Below are 14,360 nucleotides of genomic sequence, written 5' to 3' on the forward strand. Positions count from 1 at the left end.
TATAAAGATCATCCCATAATCTTTTAGTCACTGGGAAGTGAGGTGTTACAGACCAGAGTTATCTCGGGGCCAGCTTTTGTGCTGGAAATGCCCCTCTTTTCTCCCTTGCTGCTTGACCTTTCACAATCCTTTTTTAAGGCACTGGATACTCAACAGTTTGGTCAAATGGAAAAGGCATGCTGTGCAACAAAGCTCAGAGTACCCCAGAGTATATGCTGTTTTCCCAATAAGTGGATTTGGTAATTTTACCTAAAGTTCTGTGATAATTGGATAATGAATTGTTTTTGTTCATATGTGGAAACTGCCCATATGCATTACACTGCACTCATTAAGTTTTTCCAGACTTAAATGTCAAAATTCCACAACTTTTCCTGGTATAAGAAACAGTTTCCTGTTTTTTCCCCAAACTTTTCAAGACTTTTAAAACTTTTCAGCCTGCAGATTATATTAATGCAGGTGAATGAGGGAGAAGGAAACATTGGGTTTCCGCCATCCATATGCCACAGAATAGATACAGTGGACCATTCGCATTCAATGCCCCTAGGTTATGGGACACATTACCATTTACAAAGGAAACAAAAGTTACATTGTGGATCAGTTGGCTGAAATCTCTAGACTCATTCCTCTAAAAAGCTAACAATATCCAAGGTATCAGGTACATGTAATTGAATTTGGATAAGATAGTGAGTGCCATCCTAAAGCTCACAGATTATTTTCTGTTCTTAGTAACGGTATGCCAAAATATAGTTTCATAGTTGAAACATTGTTCCGAGAGACTGACAGAGACTAGCTTGTTGAGTCCTTTGTAGCACTGATCAGGACAAAAAAAATAAGATAAAATCCTACCCTTTCATCAAAACCTGCAACTTTCACATGATACTCTGGCATAGGTTTCCTCAGACCATCATACTGCCCTGAAAAACATTTGTTACAATTTACAAACAAGTCTCTATAAATCATATCAATGAAGGGTAAAAACTTTCAAACGTTTTCTTGTCCTCCTAATTTAAAATCTCAACACACTTTAACACAATGCACCTGAGGCCTTTGCTGTATAATTTTGACCTGCATCAACAGGCAGCAACTAAAGATCACATGATGACAACAAGTGCCAGTATGGTACTCCACCTCTATCTTTTTTTCTACAAGCCATATGAATGAAAAGGACAGGTCTAAATAAGATTCAGTCACTTCTGTGTCTCGTTTATCATGCAGGACTGAACACTCAATAATGGTGTCTCACTTTATCCACCATCTTCTGCACATGTAAGCATATACCTTCATTACGCACAGTCAGCATGCACATACCTGGTATCTCAAGCTCTCGACTCTCATGGTTAGGATTAAAGTTAGCCATCCATGAACAGTATTTGCCAATGTTGGTAGGAGGTGTCAGATCTGCCTTGTGTTTTTCAAACTGAGCTTGAAGGTTCCTCAAAATGCCACTGAATTCCTAATAAACATTCAGATAGATCTTAATGATGCAAGAAATTTTTTTACCAAATAATGCAAAGTATCTTCATCCAGATTAGAGGGTTAAAAAATAACAAAAAAAAACAACCCAAAAAACAACTGAAAATAAAAGCTTACCTTTGCTGTCATGGTTACAAGCTTTGAGCCATCTACTCCAAAGTGATTGTCAAACTCATTCTTGAAAACCTGCAAAAGAGAAAGTGGAAGTCTAGCCACTGTCACGATGATATGCTTCTGGATTTGTCCCACATGTAGTTCTTCTATACTTCATATCTGCCACTAGCTGAATCAACTAAAAATATTAGTATGATTCCTAATGTTAGTCAAGAGTGAGATACATCTAGAAACAGGATATTTTAGCTATGGCTGTGACCAAGAAGAATAACTCCAAGCAAATTTATGTACAAAGACAAGGATCTGTAAATCAAACTGTTACATTTACCTACCTCTGCAAACCTGCGATGGAATTCTCCCATGCTCACAGCACCAAATGATGTCTGCTGTGCCTGAGTTCCACTCTGCTCTCCTTTGTGTGGCATTTCCAACAACATATCGTATATCTCTTTATACTTCTTCTTGATCTCAGCTGCTGGCCTTTTCTCAAGTATCTTTGTTATGTCTCTTGACCAGTCCTGAAATAATAATATATTGGTCATTGGTGGAGTAAACAATGTTGCCCTATCAGAGTCGTCTGTATGTAAATTAGGCTGATGCTACCATTGAGTTCATTTTGATTGAAATTTTTTTTTTTTTTTGTGGGCTTGATGAATTATAATTTTTCATTTGTAGAAACCTTTCAAGTGCACTGTACTTCTTTCTAAAAAACACTCTTTAACTTTTCACACTTTTTTAGCAAAATGTCCAGATCTGGAAAACGGTTCTTTGCTTTTTCAGACTTATAAACTCCATACAGACGCTGGGAATGGCACATCCAGAATACTATGACACCCACACAACCATACTAATATTATAAATTCAGCCCGCCATGACTAAAAGACTTAACAATATGCAGGCTCTACAATCACTACAGACTCTTACTTTGCTCCTAAAAAAAAATTTTTTGATAGTAAATTACCTGAAACATCTGAACCGGCTGGCTAAACTGCTCCAGAGCTGATATAAATGTCCTGACAAGAGGTACTCTTTCTTCTGACAACAAGGCATCCAACCTACAGACATTAGAAAAAAAGACTAGACTCTAACAGAAGAAATTAATTTCCCTGAATTCTGATTTTGTGAACAAAAAGAGTGGAAGTAACGGTCATAACCCAGAGTAGCAGCAAAGAGATTTTGGCACTGAAAGACTCTCTTACTGCTTAAGCTGTTTTTTATTCCAATAGATTAACATTTTAAAAAAAATGAAGAAAATACTGTTGCATAAAATTTATGAACTATTTATTGAAAATACACTTTGACCATCATTATGTGAAATTCTGAATGTTTATAAGGACAACATTTTAAAATGACTCTCCCTTAACACACACAAAAATTTAGCTCCTTCTTAATGCTGAAATATTAAGGGTTAAGAGGTAAAACCAAACAAAACTGATGCCTCACTCTTCAATGCCTTGTTTGTTCCTTCTGTCTTCAGCAGTAGACCCAAAAGTGAAGCTTTCTTGACTAATGTGGAATGGGTAGACTATGGCCTAATGGCAAAGATAAAAATGAAGATTTAGGCCTTTGGACCCATTCAAAAACATTAGCACATAACAACATACTATGGGAAAAATATATATAATATACAATAGATGAAAAATATCTTTAGCACAGAGTAGCATTTCTTTTCTTTGTCGCTAAATATAAAAACTTGGCAAGGTTAGGAAGTATTATTTCATTTTTTTGTTGACATCAGCATCAGTAGTTGAAAGTTATTCAGTCTAATGTCATACATTTTTGGAATGAAACTTTTCTGACATCTATCACACATAGAAAACATAATATAAAATGAAACTCAATCTCTTCATTGATGTGACAAATAGGGCATGTCTTACTTATTACTTATTGTCAGAATATCTTAAGGCATGTGACATAATGTCTGAAATTCTAAATTGAAGTCACACCAGTCCATTTCTAGTGAATCTATTAATATCTAAATTGAAATACATTTCCCTGTGTGTCACAGATTTAACTGACTTACAAAACACAAAATCTGTCACTGCTATTGATGATATAATTCCATTCTTGCCAGTGACAATCAATTATCCTTTGTTTAAAACATTAAATAAAATTGATAACTGCTTCCAAACCTTGATTTAGACAAACATGTCCAAAACTATACCTGAAAAGAATCAGCCTGATCTCAGATACCCAGTTTTGCTTCCCATTATTGTCTAGTCATTCTAACACTTTGTAAGCTCTCCATAGAAGTCTATGCTTCTCCATCTTTGTTATTTTTATCCAATATCTTACACAAGTTATGTATATGTTAATGAAAAGTGGGTATCTTCCAAAATCACCGTATATCATCATGTTAGGATTTTACGTACCCATACCCAAAAATTCTTTTCATAGCATATGTGTGCACTTTTCAATTTCTATACAAACATTTCCACTGAAGCCCCACACTTCTGCTCCATAACATAAGATTGGTCTGACTTGCACATCAAATAACTGGGTAAACACATTCACAGAAAGATTGCCTATCTTGTTATCATAATGTATCAATAATGCAAAATACTGGCTTCTTGACCTTGGCAGTTAGGTCTTCGGATGCACAGGAAAAACTTAGCCTAATGGAGAAAAGAAGGCCTAGATACTAATATGTATTAACCACATTCATTTGTATACTTCCATATAGCCACTTTTAATTTACTGCTAAGAATTCCCCTTTTCTAAAAACAATAATATTAAATTATTAACATTTCAAAAAACAACTTAAGATTGATGATAATGTCTGCCACCTTTTACAACAAGAAAGAATCCTTTACTCAAAACAGGTGAATATGTTTCTCCTATGTTTATATATGAACATATGTGATGTTCACTGCAGTACTTTTCTATTATTCTGTCTTCTGTCAAGATCATGATTATGGCTAAGACCACAGACCACCAGACTGAACAACTGCCACTTACTTGTGGGTATTCAGTGGCAATACGCAGTATGATTGGTCGTACAGCGTGTGCTTGGTGTTTGTCCAACAGTGCCATCATCTGACTGATCCACAGGATGAACATCCAGCTAGGTATAGTCTCAGACTGAATGAAATAAATCATCTTAATTTTCAATATCCACTCTTCTTGCATTCCTCCTTTTCTAGTTTTCAAGTAAGTATTTTGGAAAATTTTCTTTTTGTAGACATAAAAAAACAACAAAAAACAAATTATATACTATAAAAAATTAAAATATAGAAGTGAGATGTTACATACAAATGGAATCTATGTCACAGGGCACAAGTCTTGCTTCATCAGAAAAGTTAAAAATCAGACTCTGTGTCAAAATGTTGGATGACTTGGCCTGATGGATGCTTCAGATTTATGAAAACAAACAAACAATTAAAAAAACACCCAAAACAGCAGTTCTCGAGACAGTCACAATACACTACCTTCTTCAAGAACATATCTGTGGTGTCAGGATAGTGCTCAATTATATGTAGCAGTCTGGGGAAACGCTCCAGGGCCTCAGCTGAACCAGCTCGCATCGCATCCAGCAAACACTTCACTGCAGTAGCTGGAAATACCTCCATGCTTTCTGAAGCTACGAGGCCATCATCTGTTAATACAGCAACAAACTAATTAGCTTCTGCAATTACTACCACATAAAATACTAACCCGTAGTGTTCAGGACATCGACCTGTTACAGAGGATTGAAAAGCATGTATTTATATACAGTAAAGTGAAAATTGCATATTGATAGAAAATTATTCCATAAAAAGATAAAATATCATGCCTTCCAGCCAACATAAAAACATAAATAATAAACAAAATAGTATCTATAATCAGCTAACTGTCACAATCTGGACTTCAGAATTCAGCAGTAAACAGATGAACAACAAAAAAGAAAAAAAAACATAGCAAAACTTATTTTTCTAAAGACTAAATTCTGATAACAAGTACTTTATAATAAATAATAATAAATGCAAAATTTGTAAAATACATACATGGACAGCATACAAGGGACAGGAAAACAAATAACACATGAACTAAGAAAAAACAAACAACAGTACTACTAGGTGGTGGATACGTGCAAAGATACCAAGGATTCTGATTAAAGTAGGTTTTGATATGAGCATGGAGTATAATGAAGAGGAAATTGCAGAAAGACAAAAATGGAAAATGGTGAATGTGATTATGTTAAACTAGGTGCAAAGTTCAGGAACTTGACTCTTGAATAGTACTCACTTTCCTCTGCCAGTCGCAGATATTTATCACAATATTTGGCCAAAGCCAACTGTACATCCTGTTGTAAACACACTGCATCTCGGGAGCTGTCTTCGGGTACTTCTGAGATGACTTTTCGCAAGGACTCATAACCATGATGAATAAGTTCTTTAATAAGCTGAAGCAAAAAAGTATAGACCACCAATTAACAGCCAACTAAAAAGAGGTGGTGAAAAAAATTGCCATGTTTTGTTTGCCCTTGTAAGATACTTGTAGACCAAAACTGATGTATAACTGTATACTAATAAACTATATTAATACTAATAAACACTCCACGCATGTATGCTGCACTACACACAAAAAAACCAGAGAAAAATAAGAAAACCACACACATCTCCTTTGTTGAGAGGTGATTTTGTATATTGCTGTAGTTTTTCACAGGTTTTGTCACCCAGTTCTTCCAGATTTCCCACGCTCATAAGACCGGTCACAACAGCATCAAATGTCCGGCTCTCTAGAATCATGTGCCGCATGCCTAGTGCTGGTTTCTCTCTCAACATTTTGCTTTCTGCCACTTTTGCTGTCATTTAAAGGCAAAAATGATCATCTTGCAAAATAAATAAATAAAAGAATGTAGTGTTTACAAAGTATAAACTATCAAAATAATATAGTTCATAAAGTTCACTTGCCATTGATGTTAGTTAAGAAAAGACAAGTCAAGCTTAAAAAAATCTGGAAAAAAAGAAACAGGTGCATGCAACTCCATACCTGCATGCTCTCCCCCTCCCCACATCATGCACACTCACTGTCAAACACACAATCACATGCACATACTCACAGAGTGGATCCAACGTGCTGAGGACATTGTAAAGCATGTCTTTACTCCAAATGCCACTGCAGCTGAGTGCTTTCTTCTGGTGTGTAGTAGCATAAAGATGACTCCACTCCACTACAAGGAGTTCGCTCTTTTCTCGCTTGCATTTCTTCAACCATTAAAAATACCCACATCCCCCCCAAAAAAATTATTAACAAATGTCTTAAAAAATTAATTTGACTTTTTCAACTCTTTTCAAACTATTTCATCCATTAAGCACTTTCTATTATGCTATTGCCACCCTGCAACCACAAAAAATGCCTTATACTGTATGGACTTCTGTACAATTTAACAAGTCATCATACCCTTTACATAAAGCTTTGCAGCCCTTGCAAAAATAAGATTTACACAGAATCTTCATACTTTTACAAGAGAAACCTACACAATTCTTAGCATTTGTTTTACAAGACTGTCAAACCTGTCCAGTGTTTCTTTGACTGTATTTTCCACATAAACCAAATTTCTGTTTTTTAAATTTTGTTTTAAAAATTCCTTTCTTGTATTAAATTGCAAAAAAAACCCCTGTTATTTAATGAACTCTTACAGAATATGTTTCCTTAAGTATACGCAGGGTGAGGTTGAAGTTATTTTGCTCCTGGCAGCTGTGTGCTAGCTTCAGTTGCTGCCTAAGCTTGATGTCCTCAAAAATACTGCTGTCATGATCCTCTTCCATCAAGTTTGAGGACAACATCTGATCTCTGATCTTGTCCATATAAACATTCCTGCAGGCAAATAAAATATAAGAGATACAGTTCAGTTTGAAAGAGAATACACATAGGATACATTAGGACAGTGGTTCTTAACCGGGGTTCAATCGAACCCTAGGGGTTCGGTGAGTCGGTCTCAGGGGTTCGGCGGAGCCTCCGCCACGGAGGTCAAGACACACCCACAATTCGTGATGACACTAAAGAAGGGTTTGGTGAATGTGCATATGAAACTTGTGGGTTCGGTACCTCAAACAAGGTTAAGAACCACTGCATTAGGAGAATACAAAATACATAAATCAATCTAAGATCTAACTGATTGCTTAGATTTAAAGTCAATAATTAACTGTTTTGTAGAAGAATGGCAAATGAATGGATATTACAATGCTCAACCAACGACAAACTCTGTGAATGTGGGTTGAATGGGTGGTCTTAAGTTTGGAAATGTAGACAAAGACAAAATGAATAACCAAGAAGTCCTGCCTTCAACATGACAACAAACCTGTTGGTCACAACATCATCCCAGATGTCCACCAAGTCCAGCTGTACATGAGGATAGCGCTGCTCCCATCTTGCAATCAGCTGGTGACTGGGCTCAAAGGAGGTGAAGTTATCTGAAGACATTAATATATCCATAAATTGCAGCGGGAAACAGAGTGTTACTCATGTGACGGCTAAGTAAACCTCTAGCAAGACCTGTTTTACTCTACATGCACTGAAAGCACAGACCAGAGTAGGGGCTGTCTCTCATGAACAAACAAACTAAAGCAAATCATCAATTATGATGAAATGAGATAAAAGGTCCTCAACAGGTTTATAGTCAAGAACATAAATAACGAGTACACAAACAAACATGTACACACTTTTATCTGCCACGAAATCAAGAAACTCTTGTAGCTCCAAAAGAGGCTGCAGGCGCTGTAGACAGTGTGTTCTGCTGGCTGTCATGAGACTGTCTGTGCTGCTCCAGTCCTGGCAAAGTCCAGAGCAAAGAAAACAAAAATATATGAGAGTCACATCAAGCTCCACCTGTTCATTTTGGATATATTGATACAATTGAGCTGTAGCTATGAAGATATTCATATTAGCAGGTGCGAACTGTGTGAAAAAAGTTAATGAACCAACAGAGTTTTAAATAAGAATGACCAACTTATGGCAACTTTCTCATTTTCTGTTATTTGGTGAATGTCACAGACCAGTCTGTGCGGCCATGACACAAGTAATTTTAACCCCTAAGAGGTGAATGCAAGCTAGACACTGAATACAGTATGTTAGTAGATTGAAGGTTAAAGAATGTACCAGAATGTGTCAGCATAATGTTCACCTGCGAGACCGGGTGAACTGTTCACTAACTGATGGCTTGAAGTTCCAGTCATTGAGAAAGAAGAAAATTTCCACTGCAGGCTCTGTTAAATACATATCGGTACCCTCACCCAGATGAGGTAAAACTGTTGGTTTCTATATTATGTGAAATTTTAGTGCTCATATCGTGTAAAGCAGTTTGATATTGGCCTTCTGTAAGGCTGTTGATTGTTTGGGGCTATGATGCAAATAAAGACACTGTAATTTTTTTTCCCCTGAAAATGTGAGGGATGAACAAGGTAATTCTTTTTCATTTGAAGTAATTACGTAATGAGAGAGTGATGAGTGAGTTAGTAGGAGGAAAAGACAGGCACTTTTATCTATGAGTTACAGATTTACCCTGGGGAACACATTTTGCTCTTGATACAATCTTCATGGCGTGTACAGTACTTGACAGTTTCACCTGCAACGCACTAATCACTCACTTATGACCTTGGCGATGCATGTTGGGCACCCCCATGTCAACCAGTGGATCCCATGATCTTTGTATGACCTTTCTGGCATCTGCAGAGCTGATGAGGGAGGGATTGCATATCCATACCCTGCATTTTACCTTACCAAGTGTTACCACCCCAGGACACTTATCTTTACATCTGATGAATTTGTGCTAGGGCTCTTCATCTCTATCAATTAGTGTGGGATGTTTTGTGTCCCATGGGATATATGCATCCCTGATCTTCGTATACTGGGATGCGGATTACCTTGTGACTGTCTTTTGGTGCCTCCATGTCAAATATTCATTGGTGCATCACAACACATGTTGAACTCAATCAAACCATTAGTATTTGTAATCTGTACACAGTGTTCCCCCAGTTACATTTGGACTGAAGCTCATAGGACTTTGATGGAACTTTATTTAGTAAGAATAGTGAAAAGATATCAAAAATAACCATGAGTGACTGAATAACATATTTTGTTGTTTGAAAATTGCTTTCTCATGTAGGTGATATTAGTTACTTGAATTATTTGATGCGTTAACAATTTTGGTCATATAAGTTTGATGCAGAGTGTTTGATGCCTTGCTAAAGGATTAATGCAGTAAGATAAATAGTGAATTTCTAGTGTCACTTGACTGTAGGAAGAAATTGTTCATATCTAATGGCATTTGATTTTATCCTGTCTCAGCTAATATACATGACCTGGGCAGCCTAAGGCAATCATTCTGTTCTTTGTCAAAAGAATGGGGAATTGTCCTGAATGAATATGTTGAGAGAGGTGACAGTGAAATTAACACACTTGATGAACACTAGCTAATTTGATATGAAGATTAAGTGTTCAAAAAATTGTAAATGTTAAAAGCATTTTTAAGCAGAAAAATCTACCAACTGCTTACATAGATACATATGCACAGCCCACAAGTTCACCATGACCCATAAAACATATCCCCCAAAAACACACCAGCAAGCACACTAGGTACCTGGAAAAAGCTCTGCACAGCAAGTCTCGCATAGTGTCGAGCGAGGTCAAAGTTCTTCTGCCACACATACATAAGTGCTAGGTCCTCACAATATCGACTCTGTTGGCAACAGCATGAATATATCATCCCCACATGTACATTTTTGGCTCAGCTAACTAGGTAGTATTCTGTTCTCAATCTCTCTCTTCTCACTCTCGCTCTATCTCACACACACAGCTGCTTACATGTCAAAAAGGCATCAGCACAGTGAATATACTTCCAGTACTTTTTATCAAAAAAGGATTTTTGATTTGTCATAGTAAGACTAATTATTTATTCATTGTAAATAGAGTTTAAGAGAAAAGAAATTCCCTTAAAAATCAAGCAAGATTTTTTTTATTATTCATGCAAAATCTCTTTGAGATTTAGCTCTTTTACAAAACAAGCACAATTGTTTGATCCATTGGAATGTCTGTGCCAGATTCTTGGAACATTAACTTTCATTTCTTTGGTACGATGTCAGCTGCTGATGGCTGAAAGTTGAAGTTAGTAATGACAACAAGTATGACTGCTTCAGAGTTAAGGACCCAAAACTGAAACATTTCTCCTGAACACTGAGGTGGACTCTTTATGCAAACCTAATGATACACTTTCAACAATGCCTTCTTGAAACTTTAGGGTTTCTGACTTTCTTTGCAGCACACAATGTTGGAGACTTGGATGAAATGCTGCAAACATAAGTATCAGTTTATAACAAAATTTAGAAGTTATAATAAATCCTGAAGACAGTTCAAACCTCAAGATGTGCTCTGTGTTGTGGGTTCTTCATGGAGTCATCAATAAAGGATAGCAATGACTGCTGCTTCTCATCTCCATGGAGGAGTAATTTCAGTTTACTGCGTATCAGGTATGGCAAATATGTTTCCTACACACACATCACACTTACAGTCATGAACAAAGCCATCATGCTTCAGCACAATATATAAACCTCATACATAAAACCATATTAACAAGGGAACATTTTATATCATTTTGGTTGCTGAAAAAAAGAGATTACTATGCCTAGATGTTTTCTTGGGACATATGATGAACAGATAAACAATGTTTCAGAAAATTGGAAAATTTTACAATGTAAACTCTAGTTTGAATATTCAGTATTTAATTTCAATACATCATTAGTCCTGTACAAATATTACTTAAATTAATTAAATTAAATTGCTGCTACTGTTGAAGTGAGATATCATAAAATACTCTGTATCTCCTCTTGTATTACCACCTGCATATATACGTTAACATCACATGTTATTTTAGTGACAGAACAGGTCAGACTACTTGTCTCCTTGGGTATGAAAACACAGTACGAAACTTCTCTAGTCTTTTATTTATTTATTTTTTTAAATGATGGTGTTTTTAAGAAAGTCATGTTTACCATGTAATATGTGTCATCCCAGACAGATGCAAGTGATATTTCTCCTTCCTGACTCAGTGCATCTGTGGTCACCATCTCTAACTTTGTCCATTCAGTCAAGCGGTTCAGACACTCCATGCGGCTTTCATCCCACAGGTCAATCTCTGCTTCCAAAGGTCTTGGGTCATGGTCTGCACTTTCTAATGCCTGAAAACGATTTTTGATAGTGTTGAACCTCCTTATTATGACTTGCGAAAATCTACCAAGTTCTTGTTGTAACTGAGAGGGTCTTAGCAGGAAAATTAAATCATGAAAATAAACCTCTAAAATGTTGTATTTAAAAACTGAATATCTATGTAACCAACACATCAGTCCCTGATGGCTATGTAGGGGTGGGCTAGTCATAAAAGAACACAACAAAGATCGAAATTGCGCACAACTGTAGATTTTTTTCAGTTTCACTTGGAGCCTGGCCTGCCGTCTCTCCACTCTCACTTCCAAATCAAAAAGTCCCCTTCAACCCTCAAGCTACGCTACTTATTCTATTTTCTGTCGAACATTCCAGAACCATCCACCCCTTTTCCCATGGTCTCGTCATGACCTTTCCCAGCTCCCCTGGTCACCCTGTCTGGTTATGGTCTCCCCAAGTGTCTCAGGCAACTTCATAACTTCTGGTGTAACAACAGGTCCAGTTGCCAGCAGCCACATGAGGGGCAGTTCAAGGCTGGCTATTACGAATGCAACCAGCATGAGAAAGGGACAGTCCTGGGAGCTGTTCAACCCCTACCCTCTACAAACAAAGACATAACTTAGTACACTACTAGAGTGCTACATCTATGCTAAATGCTTTTACTAATAATTGTTATTTGTTCTGCAATAAAAGATGTCAAATTAAAAAAAACCCACTAAAAGCAGCACAAAGAATGGTTTTCTGTAGTAAAATATAAGCGACAAAAACTATAAAAAAAAGACTCCAATAATTGATGTTGATGGGTGGCTGAAGCTGCCAAAATTATTGCTGTGAAGCAAGAAACAGGCTTCAGGCTTATGCAAGAAAACGTGCTGATAATTCAAATATATCAAAATCAAAATCAAATCAAAACAGACTTTATTGTCTGCCCAGGAGGACAGAAATTTGTCTTTGCTCACATACCCATACAGACATTTAACACACAGTTAGAAGTAAAAGTGAGGAGTAAAATAGTGTTGATTGCACCAGTCCATCAAAGCAGTGTATGTTTATCCTAACAACAAACCTTGGGTGACCAAGGGCCTAAAAGCACTGCTTAACAAAAAAAAAAACATTTGTTCATCACGGGCAGAAGCCCACGACAGAAGATTAGTACATAGAGAGGACCATGATGCTATCCGTTGGGTGGGCAGAGGCTCTACGAGCATACTAGTTAGTCCGCTTTCAGTAGTTTGCCGGTGGACCAACGAGTGTCGACGAGATTGAAACAGAGGTCGAGTTAGCTCTCGCCCTAAACCCGATGTGTCAGAATGCGGCTCGTGGTTACATCTTGAGCTCGCTGGAGGGACCTGCCAGACGTCGAGTTATGATGCTTCCGCATGACGCAAGAGATACGCCGAGAAAGATCTTGGGTGTCCTAGTGGAGGCGTACGGCGAACGGAAAGAAAAAAATTCAGTGCCACAGCAACGTGATGAGGTGGTTGACGAATACGCCGCGAAGCTCCAGAATTTAAGCAGGCGAGGTAGAAGGCGGCGCAGAGCGTCGAAGTGGCGGCGATTGACACCATCTCGGAGGACTGCAGCCCGACCGGTCAGGGAAAGTGACTGCCCCCGTTTTCCGTAACAGGATGACAGGGAAATAAAGTGTAGCTGGCCTGACTGGAAAGTGTCCGACGGCGGAGGTTGTCATTTATGGCATTAGAGTGATGGCGTTGCTCGACACCGGCAGTGAGGTAACGACGGTCACTGACGAGTGGGCACGAGGGCACATACAGGACTTACAGCTAAAACAAACTCAGGAGTGGTGGTGGACATGTTTACGGCCAGCGTCTGAGGACGTTTCTATCCTGGTGTCAAGGACCTGGTCGATGTGGTCACAAGTGAGCGCAGGAGGCGCGTGTCGCTTCTACTAGGAAGAACGTTCTTGATCGGATAATGGACTCTACCGCAGATGTGGCGCAGGCAGTACAGGCAGCCGTGCATGAAGCTCATCTTGAGAAGACATTGTCAACAAAAGGACTGGCTAGGGCCGCTGGCAACACGCCCGTTCCAGGATGCCAATGGGTCTGACGTCCACACCAGCCACTTTCCAGAGGTTAATGCAGACCACCATGCCGAACTTTTTAATTTCAGTCCTTCTTGTGTACCTAGACGATCATTTGGTATACTCCAAGATAAAGGACATTCAACTGCGGGAGGCGCCATACCTTCAGGATGACGACAGTGAAGAGGAAACGCCAGGGTGGTATGCTACTCTTCCAAACCATCACCACAGAACTCTTGTGACAATGCCTGTGGTGCCAGAAGTAACAGTGTCTGTGGTGTCAGATGACAGTACCAGAAATGACAGTCCCTATCGTGTCCGAACCGTGCAGATCGCAGCGACTTACCGCGAGACAGGCAGCAAACTCGCACAAAGTGTAGGATGAAACAGTTCGTGCGACGCTATGCCATGGCAATATGAATACCATGGATATATTTTTTAGTTGCGGTGATCGGTGACACCGTAGATGACACGTAAGCATTGATCAGTTGTTTATTTTACTAATTGTTCATTTTTCTTCAACTTTACCGCGGCTGCGTCCAGAAAATGTCATTGACAAGAATGACACACGAGGTGATGGCTGACAACAGAT

General features: G+C 38.2%; 1 protein-coding gene across 1 annotated transcript in view; it reads right to left on the minus strand.

The window, feature by feature from the left end:
- Positions 1 to 14,360, minus strand: part of LOC112562170 (DNA-dependent protein kinase catalytic subunit-like) — a 69,314-nt gene that overhangs the window by 5,866 nt on the left and 49,088 nt on the right. The window contains exons 64-80 of the mRNA XM_025235242.1: positions 11,556 to 11,741; positions 10,923 to 11,051; positions 10,148 to 10,246; positions 8,232 to 8,340; positions 7,871 to 7,982; positions 7,209 to 7,386; positions 6,629 to 6,773; positions 6,183 to 6,370; positions 5,812 to 5,968; positions 5,016 to 5,182; positions 4,546 to 4,668; positions 3,031 to 3,119; positions 2,549 to 2,642; positions 1,920 to 2,105; positions 1,591 to 1,659; positions 1,309 to 1,453; positions 847 to 914 (exon numbers count right to left, since the gene is read on the minus strand). Of these exons, the coding sequence (XP_025091027.1) occupies positions 847 to 914; positions 1,309 to 1,453; positions 1,591 to 1,659; positions 1,920 to 2,105; positions 2,549 to 2,642; positions 3,031 to 3,119; positions 4,546 to 4,668; positions 5,016 to 5,182; positions 5,812 to 5,968; positions 6,183 to 6,370; positions 6,629 to 6,773; positions 7,209 to 7,386; positions 7,871 to 7,982; positions 8,232 to 8,340; positions 10,148 to 10,246; positions 10,923 to 11,051; positions 11,556 to 11,741 (2,244 nt within the window). The remainder of the gene's footprint in view (positions 1 to 846; positions 915 to 1,308; positions 1,454 to 1,590; positions 1,660 to 1,919; positions 2,106 to 2,548; positions 2,643 to 3,030; positions 3,120 to 4,545; positions 4,669 to 5,015; positions 5,183 to 5,811; positions 5,969 to 6,182; positions 6,371 to 6,628; positions 6,774 to 7,208; positions 7,387 to 7,870; positions 7,983 to 8,231; positions 8,341 to 10,147; positions 10,247 to 10,922; positions 11,052 to 11,555; positions 11,742 to 14,360) is intronic.

This window comes from Pomacea canaliculata, linkage group LG1, assembly GCF_003073045.1.
Source record: "Pomacea canaliculata isolate SZHN2017 linkage group LG1, ASM307304v1, whole genome shotgun sequence".
Classification (NCBI taxonomy): domain Eukaryota; kingdom Metazoa; phylum Mollusca; class Gastropoda; order Architaenioglossa; family Ampullariidae; genus Pomacea; species Pomacea canaliculata.